The 27081-nt window shown below is 40.6% G+C and overlaps 1 protein-coding gene across 1 annotated transcript in view; it reads right to left on the bottom strand.

Annotated features, from left to right (window-relative positions):
• LOC139317743 (vomeronasal type-2 receptor 26-like) overlaps nucleotides 1–26865 on the bottom strand; it is a 42869-nt gene extending 16004 nt beyond the window's left edge. The window contains exons 1-4 of the mRNA XM_070944811.1: nucleotides 26527–26865; nucleotides 9170–9301; nucleotides 1353–1471; nucleotides 302–593 (exon numbers count right to left, since the gene is read on the bottom strand). Of these exons, the coding sequence (XP_070800912.1) occupies nucleotides 302–593; nucleotides 1353–1471; nucleotides 9170–9301; nucleotides 26527–26865 (882 nt within the window). The remainder of the gene's footprint in view (nucleotides 1–301; nucleotides 594–1352; nucleotides 1472–9169; nucleotides 9302–26526) is intronic.
• Nucleotides 26866–27081: the final 216 nt, after the last annotated feature.

The raw sequence follows: 27081 nt of genomic DNA, 5'->3' as shown, positions 1-27081 counted from the left end.
CTCTTACTGTAACCTTACAATAAAAGAATTATCAGCATGCATGATTTTGATTTTCTACCCTGGACAATTTGGAAGGGTTAACATTAATCTTGCAAGTCTGAAACACTTTTCCCTCCCCTGTCTTAACTTTCCAGATAATGGGGAGGGGGTCAATTCAGAGATGCTTTCTCAAATAATACTTCTGGTTTAGGCTCAAATTTCCTATATCAGACTTTTTTTTTATAGGACTGCAGTTGTTCCTCCTGTCTTTCATGGTTATTCTTACAGTGTATACTTAGTCCAAGAAAAACAGAAATCTCACCTGGGGCATCTTGTAGACATTCAAGATGTTGGCCATGTAGGGACAGATGTGAGAGTTAGGTCCTGCAATGACAGATAGTACCCAGTCCTTGGCATCACACTTATAGTTGGGGATGAATCTGCCCCGTGTTGAGAGGAGCTCCATTGAAGCCAAGTAGGTCCAACTCGCCATGAAATAACTGTTAGAGATATCAGTACCTAGACTCCTGTTGGATAATATATGATTATTTTCATTGATCTCCTTGACAGCGAAAACCAAGGGCAGGGTATGTTGGTAGTTCTGCAGGAAAAATCTGCAATGGAAGATATATTGAGTGGATCTAGGCAGGTTGTTATGATTCCTTTAATTCACTAGGAAACAATTTTCACTAGGAAACAGATAGCTTGCTTGAAGGAAAATAATCATATTAAAACCTATATGTAATTCTTATTACATATTATGTAATTTCTAGTTTTTTATTTTTATCTTCTACTGGGGGGTGCAGGCATGAAATATGCGTTTGAAGTAAATGTGAGGACAAATGTTATATATAACTCTTTTTTCTAGGATCATGATAGACCTTCAGTGGACTTCCTCATCCCAATAAAAGTTATAGGTGTTTCTTTAGGGCCAAGAGGCTCTTAATCTGGGTTCCATACCTGCTCAACAGCTGTTTGGAAAATAATGTCAAGCGCTACACAACAACAACTGTTCCCTAATATTAAGTGAAAGGATTAAAACGTTTGACATAGATTTAGCTACAAATAGTGATTTGATAGTACAGCACTAACAAAACATTGAACAGTAACAAAACAAGAAAATTTCAATATGGATTTTGAATAAAAACACAAGTGTGACAGTCATCACAAGTGTGTTTGTGTATTTATTTGCCAGGTAAGAAATATCAGTCTGATCAATCTATACTGACTTCAGAATGAAGGAACTAAAAGGCAAGAGATAGAGCAAAGAATCTGTGCCACAAATAATAACAATAATTAATTAAATATGGGCAACTCGTTAGAGAAAGATATATGGCTAAAGACATGCTACACTTAAGAAGAGAAATCTTTACATGAGCTCATCAACCAGTTCTTCAGATGGATGTCTTCTGAAATCAACTGAATCAGATATCATGTAGAACTGAGATAGTATCCCAGCCATTATGAAATCTCCTGGCAGAAAATACTTGTGCTGAATAAGAGGAGTTTTCCCCACAGAACATGCTTTAGTACGCAGAAAAAGGCATGTAATTCCTGACAGTGACTTTGACAATATTGCCATCACCACCATTTCTTCAAGAAAACATTTCTCCCTACATATGAACCAGTTCCATCTGCAAGAATGAAACATAAGAGGGAATAAAACCTCTCACCAATTAGAATAGCCTGCATAAATATTCTTTCTAAAGAGAAGATTGTTACATCTCTAGCATTATAGTCCCACAATTAACAGACCCTTTCAAGCTTGAGCTATTTTTTTCGTGCTGTGCCTGAGAATTCCTAAAAGAGTTGAGAAGAAGCCATATTAATTATAGGGGAAATGAATGTTTAGTGAAACTCCTGGGAGATTTTGTGGAGAAAGTAGAATAATGATATTTATTTATCTTTAGCTCATAAGTGAAAGCTATAAAAGAGATAGAGAAAAAGAATGAAAATTCAAATGAACAAATGCTAGTTCTGTAGCTGTAAAGTTTTAATCCTCTGGAACAATAGAACTATCTGATTTTGACCTGTTAGGGAGTACATTAAAACATGATTTTTTTTTTCACAAAGAGCCAAAGGGAAATTGGCCCATCATGTTATAGGATCCCACCCACCTTTATTTATTCTTTTGAGAGGTCTTTAAGCACTTTGGTTATCGTATTTGTAATGCAATTAAATCATGACATTTCTTTTTAACCTTCCTAATGGAAGGAGGTCTATAAGCCATCATAACGAAGACAATTGGATTGTCAGGGGCAAGAAGTCAGTAACAAAGGTGGGGTTCAAAAGTACTAAAAAAAGTGTTTAATGCTATCTATGAACAAGAATGTGATCTTGTTACTGGCAAGGCAATTTGGCCCAAGAAAAGAGTCAATGGGTCTTCAGTTTGAGGTTGAAATCCTGCTTTCACTTCTTGATAGGTTCAACCGCTTTCTGTATGCAATGACAATTGCTATCTGGGATACAGAAAGATGAAAATAGAAGGGAAGCCATTTTGCTGTTATGAGAGAAATAAGGATTATTCCTGTAAAAAGTATACCCTGAGTTACGCCTGTCAGCCTCCGACTTTCTGCTTTGGCTGCCATAAGAAACAGGGGAGGGAAGAGCGTGGGGGAGGGAAGCAAGCTGGTGGATTTTGAAGAAACGAAACCTAAGCACCGAAGTGGCTATTGGATCAACCGTCATCGTGTTCCTGATTGATGACGATGCCAGACGTGCTTCCACCTGACCTCTGGGAGACCTTTGGATTGGGTGGTTGATGATGGACAGTGGGAGGGGATGCTTTCTATATGCAACTTTCGCGCCTATTGCTTTAGTTTCAGCTTTCCTTTGGTTGCGTTCATTTCATCTTCCAGTAAAAGTACATTACTCTATAAATATGGAGTTTGGCTCATTCTTTCCTGGACTTTGAAGGAAGCACACCTGACAACGCCATTTTAAGTGCCTTATTTTACCTTGTATAACCTGATTATATAACTAAAGGAACATAATAAGAACATGAGAAGAGGAACTCTGTAGTTCCTAAGATGCTTGTTTTGCAGGATGGATATTTTTGAGGAAACCAATGTTCTGGGTCACTCTGCCCCTTTAAGAAGGGGAAGTACGCACATAATTATACCACGTACATAAGTGATATTTTTTGTAGTGTATTTCTACTGAAAAGAAAGGGAATTTCCAGGGCAGAACATGTGCCAAATATGTTATATAAGATCTGAAACTGATGCTCTAGGGACTGCTTGTATCCTGTTGTATTGAACTCCTGTATCCTGAAAATTGTATTTAAGATCCGTGAGTAGAGGACCTAATTGCTCCCTTTTCCTTTGGAGGGGAGACACTTTGCAAAGTTACAATAAACTGTCTTTGGCCTGTTCATAGTCTCTGTTTTTATTCCTAAAAAGGTAAAGGCTGGTTTCCTGAATACCACATGTTATGATTGCTGATTGCCTTCCATGTGCAAAAGGGAAAATTTCAAACCAGATGGGTAAGAGTGGTCCTGCGCAAGACTATTCAGTCTTTTTTTTTTTTTTTGGGGGGGGGGTAAAGTTTTTTTTATTTTTTTTTAAACACACAAACAAACATACAATACATCTTTTCTGAACAGAATATTGGCCCGGTTTTAAATTTGTACAGATTTTTGTTCATCTTTAACACAATTTTATATGTTCAATTTTTCTCACAGCATTTATTCTATTACTTCATCAATTATTTATATTCTTCTCTCTTAGTTTAAAAATAATCCATTTATCATAATTTCACTAATTAGTTAAACATATTCAATAAAAAATCAATTAAGTGTCAATCTTACTCCAATATCCCTAAATTTAAATTCATACAACATAATACAATTCCCAATTATTTTCTTAAATTCTCTTGTTCCAATCTCAAATATTTTTTCTTTATCAACTGTTCCAAATAGTACACTTCAACATTTTTATAAAAACCAGTTAAATATATCTAATTAACTCATAATCCAATATCATTTCAGCTTTCTTTTCTTTCTTTTTTTCATCTTCTTTTTCTTTTTTTATAAAAAGTTTTTTATTTTAAAAACATTAAAAACACATTAAAAATCAAACATATACATACAACAAAAAATAACACAAAAAAGAAAAATATCACTTTTCTTTTCAGCTATACACAGCGGTCTGCTCTTTCTATACATCAATATTTACAATTCAGCTTTCTTTTCTTATTCAGTTAATTTCCAAATATGTAATTAAAAGTATTCAGTTATTACAGTCCCCTTCATTAATTAAAGATATTCCAATTATTACATTCATAATACATCCATATAGTGTAAAATCACTTCATTAAAAATACAATTTCATCTTTTCTCTAGTATTCATTTCATTTACCCCATATTCCTCTTCCATTTCTTTCTCCCTTTTTATCTTTTATTTTATTTTTATTTCCCCTTCTTTTCTTTTGTACTTTAAAATCCTGAACTCTCTTTTCCTTCTTTCTTATCTTTCCACTGTTAATCCCAGTATAATCATTTTGTTTTTTAGGGTCATAAACTCTTCTATTTTGCTGTGTCTTTCCCTTTATTTTCCATCCCTTTTCCCTTTTTCTTATTTTTGTTGCGTATTTTTAAGGATCAGACTCAATAATAATTCAGGATCAAAGTATTTAAACAAAGCACTATTTATTTACATTAGGCATTCTATATTCTCTGAATGATTGTAGATAGAAGCAAGGAAGGAGGTGCATACATCCCCTTTTATATCAATGAGGCGGAGTAAAGGATGGGAGTGGTTACATATGAATATATTAAGGAAGGAAGAATAAATTAACCCCTGATACCCTGTGTATGTACATTTTCCCCATTTGAGAATAAGGCATTTACTTGTGACAAATCCCCCTCTAAATGCCGATTCGATATACAACAATAATTACATTCAGATTCGGAACAATATAAGACTTGTAGTTTTGAAGTTAAATATTTATGTTGTTTAGATTGCAAAGGCTTAGTCAATATATCAGCTATTTGTTCTGAAGTTTCGCAATGAATGGCCTTAATGAAACCATCTTGAGATAATTGCCTTACATGTTGGAATTTGATATCTATATGTCTGGACCTTTGACCAATGGCATCAGATCTAGATATCTCAATAGCAGCTTTGTTATCTTCATGTATGATAAATGGTAATGAAGGATTTTTCCAAACATCTGATAATAAATCATTAAACCATACTAGATTATTGGAGGCTTTAGATAAACAAACATATTCTGCCTCGGTTGTTGATGTGGCTACTAGATCTTGTTTTCCAGTATACCAGTAGACAGGACAATTATTAAGGAAGAATATATAACCTGAGGTACTTTTTCTGCATTTAGTATCACCTGCCCAATCCGCATCAGCGTAACAAGTGAGGATGGGCTCTTTAATATTATTGGGTTCTAGTAGTAGGCAGAAGTCTAAGGTGTGCTTCAAATACCTTAATATTCGTTTAATGGCTTCCCAGTGATACATTAAAGGTTTACCAACATATCTGGATAACAGATTGAGGGGTAAAGCAATATCAGGTCTAGTCCAATTAGATATATACAAAAGGGAACCAATAACTGATCTGTAAAGTGTATTATCTTTAAATTCAGGGGATGATTCATCCATGTTTCTTAAGAAATCGGCTTGCATTGGAGTATCACAAGTTTTGGCATCATTCAAATTACATTTGTTCAGGAGTTCTATAATTTTATCTTTTTGAGAAAGTTTAAATCCTTTTTTAGTTTTATTGATTTGAACTCCAAGATATTTGTTTACTTTTCCTAATGTTTTTAAAGAAAAATGTTCATTTAGTTTTGTTACAAATGTATCTCTTTTCTCTTTATGTTTACCGATATATAAAATGTCATCCACATAAATTAACACAAATTCCAATGAGTCACCTTCCTTTTTAACAAAGAAACAATTGTCAGCAGTTGTGGCATTGAAATTCATAGTTTTGAGTACGTTGACTAAACATTCATACCAACGTTTGCCAGATTGTTTTAGTCCGTACAAACTTTTATTCAATAACCAAGTTTCATTTTTGTTTGTGTATTGGCTATGAGGTGCTCTTACATATATCTCTTTATCGAGCTTTGCGTGTAAATACGCTGTCTGTATGTCATATTGAAAGACATCAAGATTAAGTGCAGATGCTATGACTAAAGCTGTTTTAACACTCTCAGTCCTTACTGTGGGAGAGTATGTGTCTGTGTAATCCTCAGGATATTTTTGGGTATAACCTTGTGCAACTAATCTAGCTTTATATAATGTGTTGCCTTCTTCCAGATTTTTAATTTTGAATATCCACCTGGTGCCTATAATAGTTTTGTCCTTAGGTGCAGGAGTAGGTGTAAATACATTTAACTTTCGCAAACTGTCCATCTCTTTGGCCATAGCTGATTCCCATTTTTTTCTTTCTTCAATGGGGAGCTTTAATACTTCCTCGTATGTGTTAGGTGTTGATGTTTCATTATTCAAGTGCATTATGTAATCCTTATATTTACTTGGCACCTGATTTCTGTTACATCTGATTGTTTTTTCTGGTTTGCTATCGTTATCGTGTAGATATCTTGCTTCCTTTTTTGTTAATGAATCTGTTTTTATTCTGGGGTGACTATTTGTCCATGTTTTATTTTTGTTTTCATGTGCATTGTGATTGAGTTCTTCTCTATCTATTTTGTTTTGATGTTCAGCGTCTGTTTTTGTAGTTGGGAATATCTCATTAAGATGTATTTTAGACCAATTGGCCTGTTCATGAAATACAGCTGTTCTAGAAATTATGAATCTGTTGTTATTATCAATAAATCTGTACCCTTTTGTGCCTGTTTCGTATCCCATGAATCTAAGTCTTCTGGATACGTTTTCTCCTTTATGCCTCAGTTGTTTTGGTATGTGTACATCCGCTGTGACTCCAAAAATGTGCATGTGTGTTATTTTGGGTTTTCTATTATACATTAGTTCATATGGCGTTTTGTTTACGATGCTGGACCAAGTTCTGTTTTGAGTATAATTGGAATATAGTAATGCTTCTGACCAGAATTGTTTTCCTAAGCCAGCATCTTCTAATGTGCATCTAATCATGGTTTATAGTGTCGAATTCTTTCTTTCTACCACTCCATTTTGGAATGCAGAGAAAGGGCTAGATGTGAAGTGTAGCATTCCTTTGTTTTTTAGCCATTGGGAGAATTCTTTTGACATGAATTCAGATCCCCTGTCTGTCATGATTTGTTTTATTTTAATATTATGTTGTGTTTCTACACGTTTGTAAAACTCTTTAAATTTTTGAAATGTTTCATCTTTATGTTTCAAAGTATAGACAAATCCATAACGACTATAGTCATCTACAATAGTTAGAAAATATCGTTTTCTATATGTGATTGATGGGGTTAATGGACCAACTAGATCCATATGTACCAGATCAAAAATTTGATTAGTTGATCTTGTTGCCTTTTTTGGCTTGGGATTAGTTCTGAGTTTTGAGGACTTACATACTGAGCATTCCAAATAATTTTTACAATTTTTTATTTTAACACCTTCAGCATATTCAATCATTTTTTGTACTACAGGAAAACTAGCATGTCCCAACTTTCTATGTAATATGTGTGCACATTCATCGTGGATTGGTTTTCCAATCGTAGGTTTTTTGTTATTGAGTGTGTCATTAATAGATGTGTTTCTGTGATTGTGATTTGTTTCATGTTCCTCATTATCACTATTGCTATTGTCTTCATTTTCTATGTTAGTGTCATCTTCCATGTTTGAATCAATATTGTGTAGCCATTTTTCTTCTGTGACTAAATATGGTAGACCCCCTTTGATAACCACACTACCCAAATTTGCTTTGTTTTTCTCTAGTGTTGCTTTTCCTTTTGAGAATACTATATTTATGTCAGAATCTCTACTTAGTTTTATTGCACTAAGTATGTTATGAGGTATTTCTGGTATTAATAGTACCCCCTCTATTTTCCCTAGACCGGGTAAGTTTACATTTCCTCTTCCAATAACTTGGACCTTTTCTTGATTGGCTACCTTAATTACAAATTTATCTTCTATAAAGGAAGATAGTATTTTTTTGTCATGTGTTGTGTGATTAGTTGCCCCAGAATCAATGAGCCAAGAATTATCCCTTGAATCCTGTGTGTTAGTTATATTATGTTTATCTAATCCATTTAATGATCCAGACTTTCTATCTTTTGAATTATCTCTGCCCCCTCTATGCTCTCTAAAATTAGGTGAGTTTCTATATCTATGTCTATCAATAGACGATTGTCTGTTATGATATCTGCTTCTATAGTCATGTTTTTGTCTTTCTCTAAGAAATTTAGGACAATCTCTTCTACAATGTTCTTTGGATCCACAATTATAACATTCAATTGATTCTCGATATTTTTCTTGAAATACCACTCTCTTACTTTGTCTATGTTCTATGTGTGTATTACAGCGGCTTCTTCTTAAATTATCTTCAGCTATTAGCTTATTCGATAAATTTTCTATGGATAAGTATCCCAAATTAATTGTGTCTAAATGTGATATGTAATTATCCCACGATGGGTCTAATGAATTAATGATGACACTTTTCATTGTTTGATCTGAAATTATCTCTCCCCTTAAATGTAGTTCTGCTCTGATTTTGTTTAGAGATATTAAATGTTCACTTACAGTAACCCCAGATTTTATCCTAGCTGAGAAGAAATCTTTAGACATTCTTGTAGTGGTTGTTACACTTTCACTATGAAACAATTTAAACATGCAGTGAATAATCTCTGAGACAGTCAAGTTATGCTTATGATACATAGCAGGAGATATACTAGATATTAATAAGTAGAATACTCTGTGGTGCAGACAGTCCAATTTTAGAGTCCAAGGCCTTTTGGGGGGGTTAGTTATAAAAAATAATAAGTTCTCTTTTAGAAAAACAACCTGAAGTTGTTGACACCATTCCTGTAAATTAATACCATCTATTCTCAGTTTTGGGAAATCATTGGGCAAGTTCCCAATATTATTTGTTCCATTACTTACAACTAGAGGTTGTCCATGATCTTGTAAATGTTGATAGTTGCAGAATGGTGTAGGTATGCTTGCAACGAGTCTGAATGGTTCTCTCTGTTCTTCATGTCCTCCGTAGTTGTCTGCATGTGTTTGCGCATGCGCGTTGCTCATTTCGCTTCTGAAGCTGTCGGGAGAGGTTCTCGTTGCTGTAGCTCCCTCGTAGTGTTCTTCCTCCGATGACTCGGTCTCCGGCTCGATCTTGGGTGTCCAGGTGACGACTGGCGCTTGCTTCTTTTCGCTGAAGTTGTTCTTGTTGAGGTCTCTGGTCCCTGGAATCGTCTGCGGCGTGGGGGAGTATTTACAGGGTTCTCTGGGCTCAGGCGTAGGTGCTCTCGCCGTTTGGATAGAAGCGGGTAGATTCCGAGACGTTTGCTTGCTTGCTTGCTTTTTCTTTATTCTTTGATCGCCAGCTTTCGTTGGTTCTTTTGTGATTTTTAAATTTGGGCCGAATGTTGCAAATAGAGTTCTCATTGCTGATTCTATTTGTAGTTCGATTGAAGTTTCTTCGATGTCTGTATCAGATTCTTCTGAAGAGTAGATTTTTCCTTTTTTACTTTTTACACTATGTAGGGCTTTTGGCGCCAGACATTTTGAATTCTGTTTTCTGATTGGCTCTGCTTCGCTCATCTTAGTGGTCTGTTGAAACCAAGATGGCTGCCATTCAAAATTTTGTGCTGGACCGTTAGTCTTCCTTTTCATTATATTCTTATCTATAGGCAATTCGCTCACCATTTTTAGTTCTTTAGAGTCATCTGTTACGATGTGTTTTTCTCTCGCTGCTCCGCTGTTTTTTATGATGTCTTGGAGGTTCGCGATGAGATTTTCGTCATCTTTTTGGCTTTTCAATAGTCTCAGTATCTCTGATCTGAGTTCGTTGTTTTCTATCTCGTTTTCTTCTTGGTCATCAGTTTCATCGATTATCTCTTCGTTGTCTGTAGCGCAGTCTTCAGATTCTTTTGTTATTATAGTTGTGGATTCATCGATCATTTCTTGATCCGTTTCCATCTCTTTATTATGTGCCCTGGTGTTGGGTCTTTCTCTTTTGTTTCTGGAGTTTTCTCTCTTAGGCATATCTAATTTTTATTGAGTCAGTCCAACCATCCTCTGCTACCAGATTGTTGCGTATTTTTAAGGATCAGACTCAATAATAATTCAGGATCAAAGTATTTAAACAAAGCACTATTTATTTACATTAGGCATTCTATATTCTCTGAATGATTGTAGATAGAAGCAAGGAAGGAGGTGCATACATCCCCTTTTATATCAATGAGGCGGAGTAAAGGATGGGAGTGGTTACATATGAATATATTAAGGAAGGAAGAATAAATTAACCCCTGATACCCTGTGTATGTACATTTTCCCCATTTGAGAATAAGGCATTTACTTGTGACAATTTTCTCACTGATAATCCTAGTGCAATCATTTAAATTTTTTATATCCTTTCTATTCCACCCTCTTTTCTTTGTTTGTTTCTTTCCCCTTTTTCTATTTCTTCCATTGTTAATCCCAATGTAATTTTTAAAGTTCTCCTTTTTATTATTACTACCCACATAATCATTTAATTTTCCATAATCAATCTCCTTGTCTTTGTCTTCTTCTTTATTGTCAGTCTCCTTTTCTTGCTTCTCATTAGTTGTTTCTTTGTCATCTTGAATGTTTTCTAACCTGGGACCTGATGTTTCATCCTAGCACAGGATTGCAGAGTGCATGACCTGCAGAGGTTTTTATCTCAGTGATAAATATTTAGGTTCAATCTGAATCAGAAGTTGACAAAGTTTGAAAAATGGCCTCTAATATTTTCCTTCATGTCTTATTTCTGTTCAAGCATGTGCTTGAGGAAGAAAATCTAGGTAATCTCACTCACTGAAATTAATTGGGACCAAGATCTAAGAGATGCGCTCAATTTACGTCACAGTATTTCTGGCACTCCCAGTTACCATTGTTAGAACAATCCTGAGAAGTGGCAGCATTCTGTGGTCTTGTGATTTCAATTTGTAACTTCCCACTCACTTCCCCATTGATTTTGCTTCTCGAAGGTTGCAGATGACAATCGTATGATTGTGGGACATTGCAGTGTGTAACTTGGCATAGAGCATGGTTACCTAAGATTACCTAAGGTTACCATCCCATTGCCTCTCCCTGTCAGCATTCCAGAACAACCCAACTCCAATTAAAAACTCTGAGACAGGCATTTTCTCAAAGTTCCTATTTATTAGAGTGGGTATACTGGCACATCTGGGAAAACCCAAATCTGTGAGTTCCAGGTTTTCCCTCAGTAAATCAAAACCCCAAATCCAGCCCCTGCACCCATCAGTCCATCACATGGCCCAATCACCATCCGTCCCAACTTGAGCCAACACTTCAACCACTCCTCCTACAGATGCAGGAACACCATGACCTTGACCAAAAAGAAGAATGCTATTATGTCTAACTACATTCCCTCTACTAAATCCCCCTCCTACTTTCCCAAGCACAAGAAGGTGGCAGTGTGGAAGCTTCTGGTGTTAATATGCCTTCCAAAGCTGACAGTCCCATCATATCAGGCAGGGAAATTGTTGTTGGGGATTCTTTCAGCCAAAAGATTAATACTGGTGGAATCCAGGAATAGAGCCTTCTCTATTGTTGCTCCAAGCCCATAAGTGAGGTGGACCCTCCTGATCTCTGGAAAGGCATGAAAAGAAGGCTCAGCAGCCTTGCTTGTGGGCATAAAGGAGCACACAGCTATGGGACTGGCTAGTGCTCTGAAAACCCTTTCCCCTCATTTAATGATTTACTAAGAGCAACTTCTATCTCTGATTAGTTGAATCCATTTCACGTCTCCATGAGAGACTTCAATCAGCCTTCTTTAAGAGTGGGGTACAATGAGGGTCAGAAGTCAAAAGACATCATGACAGTCATAGGTCTAATCCAGGTCATCCAGAGCCTGAATAGGGTAATAGCCACACACTGGATCTGGTATTCCTGTAGCTCTCTGATCTGAAATTGAGGGCTATCTTTGTGATTCCCTTATCATAATCAGCTCATGCCCTTATTACTATGAGATTCTCTACTACCATTATCCACTTCAGGGAGAATGTGCCCATTAGATTGTTCTACCCCATGTTTACTGATCTGGATATGGATGGGTTTCAGGGGGACATGGGGGTTGTTCCTGCTGCATGGTTCATCTGAAGCACTGTTCACTATTTGGAATAAGATTCAAAGATGAGACTTCAAATCAAATTTGCATCTTGCTGAAATATGTTCACGGCTGCAGTCAGCCTTATTTCAGGTCCAGGTGGTGGTGGTGGGTGATGCCTTTGGAGGAGTCTTGCCCCAATAACTGGGAATCCTTTGAACCCATGGAACCTGAAGAAATGGATAGATCCTTAGGTCTTTGAGGTCAGCCCCCCGTTTTTTTGATCAATGTGCTTTTCAAAACAAGCAACCATTCTACCCTTCTGTATCAACTCACATGATTAGAATGGGCAGCATTGTTATGCTGCTTTGCCACCTTTTCCCTCGGGTACATTCCAGTCAGTGGTGATTTGGGGAGAGATCCTGCCCTGGGTTCCTGTGATGTGATGTTCTGCAGTATTCATACTGTCTTGGTTCCTCTTCAACAGTTAGATGAGTCTGCTAGGTGGGCTCTTTGGTTGCCATGTGATGAAGTATAACCAATATACTTCACAAAACAGCTGGACCCAGCTGTTTTAGCAAACTATCGTCCAGTTTCCAACCTTTGCTTCTTGGCGAAGGTTGTTGAGAGTGTGGTTGCGCGACAGCTCCCGCAGTACCTGGATGAAACCGTCTATCTAGATCCATTCCAGTCTGGCTTCAGGCCCGGGTACAGCACGGAAACGGCATTGGTCGCGTTGGTTGATGATCTCTGGAGGGCTCGGGACAGAGGTTGCTCCTCTGTTCTGGTCCTATTAGACCTCTCAGCGGCTTTTGATACCATCGACCATGATATCATGCTGTGCCGGTTGGAAGGGTTGGGAGTGGGAGGCACTGTCTTACGGTGGTTCTCCTCCTATCACTCCGACCGGTCGCAGTCTGTGTTGGCTGGAGGGCAGAGGTCGACCTCAAGGCACTTGGTTTGTGGGGTGCCACAAGGGTCGGTCCTCTCGCCTCTCCTGTTCAACATTTATGTGAAGCCGCTGGGCGAGATCATCTGTGGTTTTGGGGTGCAATGCCATCTGTACGCTGATGACACCCAGATGTACATCTCCACCCCAGACCACCCCAACGATGCCCTTGAAGTGATGTCCCGGTGCCTGGAGGCTGTACGGGTCTGGATGGGGAGGAACAGGCTCCGACTGAATCCCTCCAAGACTGAGTGGCTGTGGCTGCCGGCGTCCCGATATAGTCAGCTGGTGCCATCGCTGACTATTGGGGGCAAGACATTGGCCCCCACAGAGAGGGCGCGCAACTTGGGTGTCCTTCTGGATGCACGGCTGTCTTTAGAAGAGCATATGACGGCCGTGGCCAGGGGGGCTTTCTATCAGGTTCGCCTGATACGCCAGTTGCGCCCCTTTCTGGATCGTGACTCCCTATGCACGGTCACTCATGCCCTCGTCACTTCCTGCCTCGACTACTGCAACGCTCTCTACATGGGGCTCCCCTTGAGGAGCACTCAGAGGCTCCAACTGGTGCAGAATGTGGCCACGCGGGTACTTATGGGGGCGACATGGCGCTCCCACGTGACACCTCTCCTGCGCGAGCTGCATTGGCTTCCAGTGGTCTTCCAAGTGCGCTTCAAGGTGTTGGTTCTCATCTTCAAAGCGCTCCATGGCTTAGGACCTGGTTACTTACGAGACCACCTTCTGCCTCCGATAACCTCCCACCGGCCAACACGCTCCCACAGAGAGGGCCTCCTCAGGGTGCCGTCTGTCAGGCAATGTCGGCTGGCAACCCCCCGGGGAAGAGCCTTCTCTGTGGGGGCACCCGCCCTCTGGAACGAGCTACCCCCAGGGATACGACTAATCCCGGACCTCCGGACCTTCCGCCGGGTCCTGAAGACTTTTTTATTTCAGCAAGCCGGGCTGGGTTAAAAAAATTTTTAATTGGGGAATTTTATGGGTAAGGGGTTTTAAATTGGAGAAGCCAAAGATAATTTAATTTCATTTTAATGTATTTTAATATTTGTATTGTGTGTTTTTAATTCTGGCTGTTCACCGCCCCGAGTCCTTCGGGAGAGGGGGTGGTATAAAAATTTAATAAATAAAATAAATAAAATAAATATACAGAAGTGGCATTCTATAGAATAGCATAGCATAGCATAGCATAGCATAGCATAGCACAGCACAGCACAGCACAGCACAGCACAGCACAGCACAGCACAGCACAGCACAGCACAGCACAGAACAGAACAGAACAGAACAGAACAGAACAGAACAGAACAGAATAGAATAGAATAGAATAGAATAGAATAGAATAGAATAGAATAGAATAGAATAACAGAGTTGGAAGGGACCTTGGAAGTCTTCTAGTCCAACCCCCTGCTTAGGCAGGAAACCCTACACCACTTCAGACAAATGGTTATCCAACATCTTCTTAAAAACTTCCAGTGTTGGAGCATTCACAACTTCTTCTTTTTTTTTTTTTTTTGCTTTAATTTATATGCCGCCCTTCTTCGGAGACTCAGGGCGGCTTACAATGCGTTAAGCAATAGCCTTCATACTTTTGTATATTTATACAAAGTCAACTTATTGCCCCCACAATCTGGTCCTCATTTCACCTACCTTTGAAAGGATGGAAGGCTGAGTCAACCTTGAGCCTGGTGAGATTTGAATTTGCAGTAATTGCAAGCAGCAGATGTTAATAACAGTGCTTTAGTCCACTGTACTACAGGCTCTCTGAAGGCAAGTTGTTCCATTGATTAATTGTTCTAACTGTCAGGAAATTTCTCCTTGGTTCTAAATTGCTTCTCTCCTTGATTAGTTTCCATCCATTGTTTCTTGTCCTGCCTTCTGATGCTTTAGAAAATAAATTGACACCCCCCCTCCCTTTGTGGCAACCTCTCAAATACTGGAATACTGCTACCATGTCCTCCCTAATCGTTTTCTCTAGATGAGCCAAACCCAAGTCCTGCAACCAATTTTATGCTTCTTTATACAACAAACATTTAGCTTTTTAAACAACGAACAATTTCTTTGCCTGCTGCCGCACACTGCTAGCTCATATTTAAGTGATCATCCATTAGGACTCTAAGGTCATTCTCACAGTTACTGTTTTCAGATTCACCCAACCTATTTTAAGAGTTGACAAGGAAAGGAGGAGGAGGAGGAGGAGGAGGAGGAGGAGGAGGAGGAGGAGGAGGAGGAGGAGGAGGAGGAGGAGGAGGAGGAGGAGTTTAATTAATCATGATTGAAATTTACATTTGAATTCAGCTGTTTTCTCATTTGGAAGCCAACTGCAGATACTGGAGAACAAAACTTTTTACTTTAATTTTTCTTTTTAATATTTTGACTTAAACATTCCATCTTCCATTAAACAGAATGTCATCTGGGTAAAAAAATCTCTCTGCAATAACAATCAAAATTTACAACAGTATTCATTACATTGATACTGATTCTGTAATCTTACAAAAATAATGCACATAATATATCTATTCATTTCTCTGTATTAACATATCTTCTAATAAGAATATAATAATATTAAATATAATAATCTTAATAGTTATTTTAGTAAGAATCATCATATTGTTTGCTTCTCTATCTTAACATGTTTTCTATATTTCACTGATCTCCATTTATGTCTAACTTCTATTTTTGTTTTCCAAACATTCATAAAATAACTCCCATGTCATATAATATTCAGTTTGTTCTTTCTCCTTTAGAGCAAGTGTTAATCTATTCATTTCTGCACATTTCTGTGAATACCGTGCCATGTGGATCCCTTGATCACTCAGCTCTTGTTTAGTTTTAAGTTCCCCCTTTTCATTCAAAATATCTGTCAGCCTCAGCTTTTCTGCTTTAGCTGCCATAAGAAACGAGGAGGGATTAGGTATGGAGCAAAGGGGGGGAAGAGAGCAGGAGGGGGTTTGTCTTTGTAGGAGGGGACTTCGTGGGAATCGAAACTGGATTTCAGAAGGGGATGGCTGACCAACTGTCTCGACATTCCTGATGGATGACGCTGCCAGACGTGTTGCCACCTGACCTTTGGAAGACCTTTAGATTGGCTGAGAAAATATAAACACGAGGGGGGGAAGAAGCTTAGTAGATGCATTTCGCGCGTTTTGCTCACTTCCAGCTTTTCCTGGGTTGTTAATCTTTTCATATTCAGTAAAAGTACCAAATTCTTCAAAATGCTTGAGTTTGGGGTTTTCTTTCCTGGATACTGAAGGAAGCATACCTGACATTAAGCTGGAAGTCATCCCAGTCATCCCGGACAAAACCCGAGGGGACTGAAAATCCAAAGTATGTCAGATCGAGGGAGTGATGAAGAAGGGAAGATGGGGGCAGCGAGTTCAACCGCCCTCCAGTCGGAAAGAGAAACTGCAGAATGGCTGGAAAAACTCCGTTTGGAACCGGAGGAAGCTAGATGGTCCAAAGGAGTGGGGAGACTGCCGGACTGGGGGGAGAATCCCCGGGGAGTGACGACTTCCAGACCCCGAAAAAGGGAGGCAGTGTGGATGCAACAGCAGAAGGAACGTCTCATGATAGATCAAGCCTTGCAGCTTATCCGTGATGTGGAAGAAAGCAGAAAAAACCGTGAGTCTTTTGAAACTCCTGTGGAGAAGGGGAAAGCAGACCCCAGGGGGGAGGCCGAAGAGACAGCCTGCGGGGGAGAGGAAGAGTTTGAGGAGGGAACATCCCAGGCTTCGGCAGCTCGAGGAAGAGATGCAGCCGGCCAGAGAACCCCAGCCCTGCAGGCCCCCCCCGCAGACGTAAAAAGCCAAAAATCCCCCCCCCCTTCCTGGGAAGTTTGATGGAAATCCTAAAACCTTGGGATTTTTCCTGACCCAAGTGTGGAACCACATGCAGGATTGGGGGGAGGACTACGAAACGGAGGCGGCTAAAGTCAGAAGCGTTGCGAATGCCCTAGAGGGAGTGGCGGCTGAGTGGATGGTGGTTCTCCACAATAACAACTCCCTCCTGCTGAGAAATTACAACCAGTTCATGAGGGCCCTTAGAAGGCGTTTTGAAGACCATTTAGCTGAACGAAAGGCGAGACTCAGAATGAAGAGCATTCAGCAGGGCCGGAGGCCGGTGGCAGAGTATATCCAAGAGTTTCGTGAACTGGCACCTTATATGACAGGCTGGTCAGAAATGGCTCTTTGGGAGAGTTTCAAGGATGGATTGAATGAAGAGATATATCGAGATTGCAGGAGCATGGGGGTCCCCGATGATTTGGATAGATGGTACATAGTAGCTGAGGATGTGGAGATCGAGCTGAAACGGAGCGAACTCCGAGGAAGGCGGATGGGGGACCAGTCATCCTCTTTCTACCGTAAGGGGGCGGCCAAGATGACTGGCGGGAAGACCGAATTCAAACCCAAGTCAAAGCCCTTCACCTGTTTCAAATGTGGGAAGGAGGGTCACCGGGCGGCCGAATGTTTCTCCAAACCACTGCCAAAAGCCACCGGGGCCAGCCAAAAGAAAAGCGATAAAATACCCGCCAAAACCCGCGGCACCGCCCTGAAAGGAGAAGTCGTTGAGTTCACTCCCCGGAACCAGCGTGAGTTGGGAACTCCGACCAACGATGACGACAGCGAGACGGACTCCGACTCGGACACCGACGAACGGGTGAGTCACACGGAAGAACCCTTACTCATCCCCGTAGAAGTAAGGGTGCCCTCCACAGGAACTCACGCGCAATTGTTAGCCCTGTTGGACTCGGGGTGCACTAGGTGCATAATTAGCCCCAAAGTAGTGGAGGAAATGGGACTGAGACTGAAAACTTTAAAAAGACCCATTGCATTTTGTCAATTAGATGGGTCGATTGCAGGAGGGGGCCCAGCTAATTTTATGACCGAACCCCTTGAACTACAGTTGGGGAATCATATAGAGAAGCTCAGTTTTATCGTAGCACCTGGCATGGAAAGGCCCCTGATTCTAGGACTGCCCTGGCTTCGTAAATGGAACCCACGAGTAAATTGGAAAACGGGGGTCCTGCGCATCCGTACGGCAGAACCAACTCCGGAAAAGGAAGGCCCCTCCCTAAGGGACGACATAAGACCAGAAGGGGCCGCAGTAGCCATTAACTATATTGAGGGAGAAGAGAAAATTCCGAAGGAATATTGGGACCTCAAGGAAGTGTTTAGTGAAAAAGCATCTGATGCTCTGCCTCCCCACAGGGCCACTGACTGCACCATTGAAATACTCCCAGGGGTGAAGCTTCCCAAACCAAAAATATACCCCATGACACCTCGAGAATTGGAGGAATTGCGAAATTTTATTGACAAAAACTTAGAACGGGGATTTATCGAACGAGCCAAACCCAAGGTAGCAGCGCCAGTAATGTTCCGCGAAAAGAAAGATGGATCCTTCAGATTAGTTGTTGATTATAGAAACATGAACGCCATTTGCGTGGAAAATGTCTATCCCCTCCCACTTATGAAGGACATGTTGGCCCATTTAGGAAAGGGAAATTTTTTTACCAAACTTGATTTAAGAGAGGCATACTACCGAGTGAGAATAAAAGAGGGAGATGAATGGAAGACAGCATTTAATTGCCCACTGGGGTGTTTCCAATTTAGAGTACTCCCTTTTGGACTACAGGGGCCCCCGGCCGTATTCATGCAGTTGATCAACGAAGTGTTGCATGAGCATCTATATAAGGGGGTGTTGGTCTATTTGGACGATATTCTAATTTATTCTGACAACATGGCCGACCATATAAGATTGGTTTGAGCGGTCTTGAATAAACTCAGAGCAGCTGAACTCTATGCCAAACTTTCTAAATGTGAATTCCATCAAGACAAAATCGACTATCTTGGATATCGTATATCGCATGAGGGAATAGAGATGGACCCGGAAAAGGTCCGGGCAGTAATGGAATGGGCCGCACCATGCACCCGTAAACAGTTACAGAGTTTCTTAGGGTTTGCTAATTTTTATAGACAATTTATCCCCTCTTTCGCAAAAATCGCACTGCCAATTACAAACTTGCTCAAAACCAAAGGGGAAGTAAAACCCAAACCCTCGAAACCACTAGAATGGACTATGGACTGTCAGGCCGCTTTCGAAAAACTGAAACGGTTGTTTGCAGCTGAACCTGTGCTCAAACACCCCGACATAGAACAACCTTTTGTAGTACAAGCGGATGCTAGCGACGTTGCCGTAGGAGCAATACTCTTGCAAAAGAATGAGAATGGAATATTACAACCCTGTGCTTACACATCCCGTAAACTATCTGAGACAGAAAGGAGATGGGCCATATAGGAGAAGGAAGCGTTTGCAGTTAGATGGGCGCTGTTAACATGGAGACAATTTTTAGAAGGGGCGAAACACCCTTTCGAGGTGTGGACTGACCATAAGAATCTAGAAGCATTAAAAACACCACGCAAATTGTCACCCAAACAGGCACGCTGGGCCCAACATTTCAAGCGTTTCAATTTCACTTTACGTTACCTTCCTGGGGGGAAAAATTTCATGGCGGACGCACTTTCCAGATTACCACAGTACAACAGCATAAAGAAGGAAGTGGTTCAACCAATGATCCCCTTAACGCAATTGGCAACACCTGTCACTACCAGAGCGCAGAGTAAAACCGATCCAGAACTTTCAGGGGATTTACTCGAAAAGTTACGAGAAGCGCTAAAAGCTGACGAGTGGTTTAAAATCCACTCGAATGAATGCACACTTCGCGACGGACTAGCTTGGGTTGGATCAAAATTGTATGTTCCGACCACATTAAGACCAACCGTATTGAAATATGCGCATGATGCCAAAGCCGCAGGACACTTTGCGTTTGTCAAAACTTTACATCTTGTTAAGAGACAGTTTTGGTGGCCTGCACTAAAAAAGGACATACAGGCATATGTGGCTAGCTGTCCAGTATGTGCCTCGGCTAAAAGACCTCCAGGAAAATCCCCTGGATTACTGCAAAGTGTGGCTAGACCGAACGCCCCATGGAAGGAAATATCTATGGATTTTATTGTGGACTTACCCGACAGTGAGGGCTGCACTGTCATTTGGGTAGTAACTGATTTGTTTTCCAAACAAGTACATTTCATACCTTGCTCAAAGATCCCTTCAGCAAAAACCCTCGCAAAATTATTTATTCGGCAGATTTACCGACTACATGGGTCTCCGAAAAGAATAATTTCTGACAGGGGTGTGCAATTTACTTCCAGTTTCTGGAGAGAATTTTTAAGATTGATAGGCTCCGCACAGGGGTTGAGTTCCAGTCACCACCCTCAGACAAATGGCGCTTGTGAAAGAACCAATGGGGTGCTCGAACAATACCTTAGGTGTTACGTGAATTACCAACAGGACAATTGGGTAGACTTGTTGCCATTTGCAGAAGTGGCGTATAACAATTCTGTACACAGTAGCACCGGATTCACCCCTTTTAAGGTTGCATCGGGCCAGGATTTTGTACCCATTCCCGAGTTACCTCAAGATGATCCCCAAAATCCCTCCTTGATAGATTGGATGGAACAACTAAGGAGCACCTGGACAGTGACTCGGAAGGCATTAGATGAGGCACACCGAGCTCATAAGGCACAAGCCGATAAGAAAAGGTCCCCAGCTCACATTTATAAAGTGGGGGATAAAGTCTATTTGTCTACCAAATACTTACAAACCACCCAGAGATCTAAAAAGCTGGGGCCTAAGTATGTAGGACCATTCCGTGTGATTAGACTGATAAATCCAGTGACAGTTGAATTGGAATTACCAAAAACATTGAGACGGATACATCCTGTATTTCATGTTAGTTTATTGAAACCTGAACACTCATCTCCCCTAAGGGTTGATCATAGCAACCCTCCAATTCCCATCCTCATAGAAGGGGAGCAACATTTTGAGGTTAAGGAAATCTTGGACTCTAGAAAACACCATGGTAAAGTCCAATATCTGATTGCCTGGAAACATTTTCCACTATCTCAGGCTGAATGGGTAAATAAACGGGATGTCCGAGCTCCCAAGAAAGTACAACAGTTCTATGCCAAATACCCTGATAAACCCTAATCATTGTATGTATTCTGTTTCTCTTTCTCTTCTTTCTTTTTATTTAGGACTAACGTCTCTTCTGCAAGAGGGGCCGAATGTCAGCCTCAGCTTTTCTGCTTTAGCTGCCATAAGAAATGGGGAGGGATTAGGTATGGAGCAAAGGGGGGGAAGAGAGCAGGAGGGGGTTTGTCTTTGTAGGAGGGGACTTCGTGGGAATCGAAACTGGATTTCAGAAGGGGATGGCTGACCAACTGTCTCGACATTCCTGATGGATGACGCTGCCAGACATGTTGCCACCTGACCTTTGGAAGACCTTTAGATTGGCTGAGAAAATATAAACACGAGGGGGGGAAGAAGCTTAGTAGATGCATTTCGCGCGTTTTGCTCACTTCCAGCTTTTCCTGGGTTGTTAATCTTTTCATATTCAGTAAAAGTACCAAATTCTTCAAAATGCTTGAGTTTGGGGTTTTCTTTCCTGGATACTGAAGGAAGCATACCTGACAATATCTTTATATCTAACAATATTTCCCATGTTAATGACATTTGGGTCGATTGAAAGCCAAACTGGTATCCTCAAATAATGTTCTCTAATTTTCTCCCATAATAACAATACTGCATTCTTTATGTAATGTCTTTGAAAGTAACCATGGGTCTTGCTTTTCTCATGCCACAAGAAGGCATGTCAACCCAGTTGTAAATCATGGCCCTCCAGAGTCAATAGTCTGAGAACAAAACTTTTTACATTTCTCATTTAGTTCTTTCTGTCCCCCCGTCACTATTGTTTTGTCTTTAATTCCAGGTTACAATACCCTGTAAATCACAAGTTGCTTTGAGCATGTCTAGATCTGTATAATCATTATCAATTATACATTTTTATTTTCAATCTCTAAGGAGTTAGAGAAAAAAATAGAAGTAATGTACAGTATTTCAACAGCAATAAAGATGCAATATTCTTTTTTCTCCAAGGGTACAGCTAGAGGACAAACTCCTGTCATTCTGATTTTTAAAAAAGTAAACCTCTACTTTAAAGCAGCCTCATGGAACACTGTATCTCAGGCTGTCCTATTTCAAATGCCTAATTCTAAGGGATTGAACAGACAGCTGAGACATGAATTGGTCTGCAAAATGATATTATTCTTTGCATCTGTAGCAATATTGTCCTTCTATGTAGAAGCTGATACAACCCTTGGTAAATGTTCTGTAGGAAATCAGCCTTTTATTAAGCAAAAGCAATATCATTCAGAAGATTTGGTCATTGCGGGCATTTCGTCTCAAATTTACATGATGTCTGATGAAGTAACATTCAGAAGAAGTCCATCTGATGAACTGGTTGATGATTTCATGTATGGAATTCCTGTTTTTAAGTAATGCAAATACAGAAAATAGTTAAAGTCTATGACATGACTGAATTAGGATGGAGGGCGAATGTTAAATTGCCTATCCTGCACTAATATTTCTCAATAATATTGCTTCAATTTCCATCTCTTACGCAAGTTATTTTCCAATGTGTTTTTATTTGTATGGCTTTGGTACCATTCTAGCAGGTATCAGTTTAATTTTAATACACCTTTTTCATATGGCTATAACTCGATGAAGTTCAAATGAAATAAATGCCTGCAAAGCATTGCTTCATACAAGCGATATGTTAAGGTGTGCATGATTGCAGTTAGTCCTACATGCAGATATTATATCCAAAATTCCACAGAAATTTCTAGTGTATTGAATAAGTGAAGTAGAATATTAGGGTAGGAAGTAAAATTAAATATAGACCTTCAAATTAAGAAAAAAACCCACTAATTATTGATGTTTATTGCATTTTGCAATTGGGCTGCCTGAATGCATATGGATTGTTATACTGCTTTGACCTCTTTCTTGAATATTTTAAACAAATTGTTTCTGTGATGCTAGTGCATCCACCTGTATCAGTGCTTGTGGCCTGCAGAATCTAAACTTGTGTGATACAATTAGAATGCAGCCAATCCCAGATTTGGCTACAGTTGTTCTAAAACTCATTTCAGATTTTATATGCAAAACTACCAGCACATCTTGGCTTTGGAATTTGCAATCAAAGAAATCAATGAGAATTCCAGGATCTTGCCAAACATCACCCTCGGTATCCATATGTCCAATAACTATATTCTGGCAAGATGGATTTATCTGGCTACCTTGGAGCTTCTCTCTACAAAGGGAAGATTCAATCCAAACTACAAATGTGACCTCAAGGACAATGTAATATCTGTGATTGCAGGACATAATGCTTACATTGGTCAGTTCATGTCAAACATTCTGAATATATATAAGATCCCACAGGTAAGAGCCATCCCATAAAGAAAGGACTCAAATCTAAATACAGTATTTCTTGCTTGATTTAGTTTAATTTCTATTCCAAATTTTATCTTTATGAATCTATTAGTGTCAAAAACATTCAAAACAAAGGGATAACCAACTTCGCCTCATATAGTTAAAATCACAATCAAGCTAAACATCAAAATATATTTCATCCAGGGTGGGAAAGAGAGGAATGATTTAAAATGCTAGAAAGTTATGTATATCTAATCTATAGGGTAAATTATGTCATTGAAACATGTTTCAAGATAGCATAATCCAGAAGTTCATATCCATCCTTGCAGTTGGATATGAAGCAGTTGGAGCTTTGTTTATTAAAACAAAAAGTAACAATTATCATAGAAATTGTACTGGAATAAATAATAATCAACTCTGCCCTTGTCTGGAGAACATTAATATGTTGTGATCTAGGCCCAAGTAGTGATTACCAGACACAATCAGTCCTAAACCAACATATTTTATAAGAACAGCTGAGAATTACTTCATTCTCAGCTTACTCCAAATTAAGTCCAAAACAAATTCTTCATAAACAGTCCTTTGGCCTTATCACCAACCTTTGCCTACTTTGGCACTCTAACAAAGGCTTTTCTTGGCAAAAGTTCAGAAGCAAGAGACACTAACAAGAAGCAAATGTAGCAACGTTGCTTTCCTACAAAGATCCCAAGAGCTGTTGCTCCTCTTTTAAGCATTCTGGGAGGGCTCCCGAGTCTTCATTTTTGCTTTAGTGTCTCTTGCCTTCTGGCAGCTCTTTGCACACGTGCACTAGGAACAGGCTCCTCCTGTTCCTCTGCCTCTCTGCTATCCGCCTCTGGAGGGTCTGGAGTCCGTGCATTGCTCCCAGATGGTCCTGGCCCTATCTCTGCCTCCAACGCAAAGCCCTCATCCTGGCCTTCCCCTGACTCCAGGACTGGCCCATTGTCCTCCCCAGCCTCCTCACTGTCCAACTCCGTTGCCAGCTCTGCAGGCTGCTGGCGGACCACAACATAATATTTAAATAAGATCCTTAAAATAGACATAAGTGATTTGGAAGTATATGAGAAGTAAGTTTTCCAAGGATCTTGCCCAATAATCACAGACACGATAGGCTTTGAGTTCAATGTATTTATTTACTCCATTTCTTTCTTTTTAGGTACTCATTTGGAACTGGTCCTGGACTTCTGTGCACAGCCTTATATATGGAGGAGGTGGAGTCAAGGTAAGGAGGGGTCATGGGAAGGGCTAAGTGAGGGAGGAGGGGTCAGTGGGTCAGTCTATGCAATGGTGTATACACAGTTAGGCATTTACTCGTAACAAATCCCCCTCTAAATGCCTAACATTTGGGGTTGATTCTGTACCCGGCATGGTCACCCCTAGTTTTGATGTGAGATATGTGTGTTGCTTGTTTGGTAATGGTTTCGTTAGAATGTCTGCGACTTGCTCAGAGGTTTCACAATGTACGGCCCTAATGAAACCTACATTTGATAACTGCCTGACATGCTTATGCTTGATGTCGATATGTCTGGACCTCTGACCCACTGCTTCTGCGTTGGAGATGTCTATGGCTGCTTTATTGTCCTCGTGGATAGTTATAGGGTAAGCCGGTTCGGTCCATATTTCAGAGAGCAGGTCATCAAACCACACTAAATTGTTAGCTGCCTTTGATTGGCAGATGTACTCTGCTTCTGCCGTGGATGTGGCAACCAGGTTCTGTTTGCCGGTATACCAGTGTACCGGGCAGTTATTGATGAGGAACACGTAACCTGATGTGCTTTTCCTGCTCTTGGTATCACCTGCCCAGTCAGCGTCCGCATAGCAGGTCAGCGCCGGTTCTTTGGATTTGGATGGTTCCAGGCATAGGTACACGTCTATGCTATGTTTCAGGTACCTGATTACTCGCTTCACCCCTTCCCAGTGGTATACCTTGGGTTCACTGACATGTCTGGATAATAAATTAACAGCTAAGCTGATATCAGGCCTTGTCCAATTGGCAATATACAGGAGGGATCCAATGACAGATCTATACAAGGTGTTGTCCTTAAATGACTCCCCCTCTTCGTGCATATGTTTCAAGAAGTCTGTTTGCATGGGGGTTTTGCATGGCTTAGCGTCCCTCATGTTGCATCTATGTATAAGTTCTAATATTTTCTCCTTTTGAGAAACCTTGAACCCGTTCTCTGTTTTCTCGATTTGTACTCCTAGATACTTATTGACTTTCCCTAGGGTCTTGAGTGTGAATTGTTTCCCCAGTTCTCTGGCGAATGTATTGCAATTTTGCTTGTGCTGCCCCATGTACAGGATGTCGTCTACGTAAACAAGTGCGTATTCGACCGATGTGCCCTCCCTCTTGGCGAAGAGGCAGAGGTCTGCTGATGTGGCGGTAAAACCCATGTCCCTGAGTGTTTTGGCTAGGCATTCATACCATCTTTTCCCGGACTGTCTTAGACCGTACAAACTTTTGTTTAGTAGCCAAGTGACTCCCTCTTTCGCGCCTTTCCCTGGGGGTGCCCTGACATATATTTCTTTGTCTAACTTCGCATGGAGGTATGCGGTTTGAACGTCAAATTGGTAGACTTCTAGGCCTAAGATAGATGCAACTACTAGGGCGCTTTTGACACTTTCCGCCCTAACTGTGGGTGAGTAGGTATCCATGTAGTCGTCTGGATACCTTTGGGCGAACCCCTGAGCTACGAGTCTAGCCTTGTAGAGGGCCTTGTTGTCTTCGAGTTCCTTGATTTTGAAAACCCACTTCATGCCTATGAGTGTCTTATCGGCTGGGACCTTAGGGGGGGTGTATATGTTCAGTTCGCGCAGGCTAGCCATCTCCCTTTCCATAGCTTGCTCCCACTTATCTCTCTCTACCTGCGGCAGGCTAATGATTTCTTCATATGAGTTGGGTGTTGTTCTATTTGGGTGAATGGACATGACATAATCTTCAAATCTCTTGGGCATTTTGTTTCTGTTGGGTCTGATAGGTCTCATGGGTCTTGTGTCGGTGTCATGCATGTATTTGGCCTCCTTCTCTGTGACCGTGTCTACCTTGATGATGGGGTGGTCTTCCTTCCACCCCTTGGTGGCTACCTCATGGTGTCTTGGTCTTTGTCTGTCTTGTGTATTTGCTTCTAATGTGATGGGTTTGCTTTTGTCCCTTGATTCATTTGTGTCTTCCTGTCTGATGAGTGTCTCGCTGAGGTGTATCTTAGACCAGTTGGCGTTCTCGTGGAACACCGCTGTTCTGGATACGATGAATCTGTTGTCCCTGTCAATGAATCTATAGCCTTTTGTGCCTGATTCATACCCCATGAACCTTAATCTCCTGGAGACCTTGTCTCCTTTTCGCCTCAGTTGCCTGGGGATGTGCACATCCGCCGTGGCTCCAAATATGTGCAGGTGCGCAATCTTTGGTTTTCGGTTGTACATTACCTCATAAGGTGTTTTCCCTATTACGCTAGACCAGAGTCTGTTCAGTGTATAATTTGAGTAGTTGAGAGCTTCCGCCCAGAATGGCTGTCCTAACCCCGCATCCTCTAGGGCGCATCTCATCATTGTTTGTAGGACTCCATTCCTCTTCTCTACGACTCCATTTTGGAACGCGGAAAAGGGAGAAGTCTTGTAGTGTATTATCCCGTGCATCTT

The sequence above is a fragment of the Pituophis catenifer genome, unplaced genomic scaffold (assembly GCF_029215685.1).
Source record: "Pituophis catenifer annectens isolate HBS135680 unplaced genomic scaffold, rPitCat1.0.hap2 SCAF_5, whole genome shotgun sequence".
Taxonomy (NCBI): domain Eukaryota; kingdom Metazoa; phylum Chordata; class Lepidosauria; order Squamata; family Colubridae; genus Pituophis; species Pituophis catenifer.
Note: the sequence above shows the minus strand (reverse complement) of the source record. Positions and strands in the feature narration are given on the sequence as shown.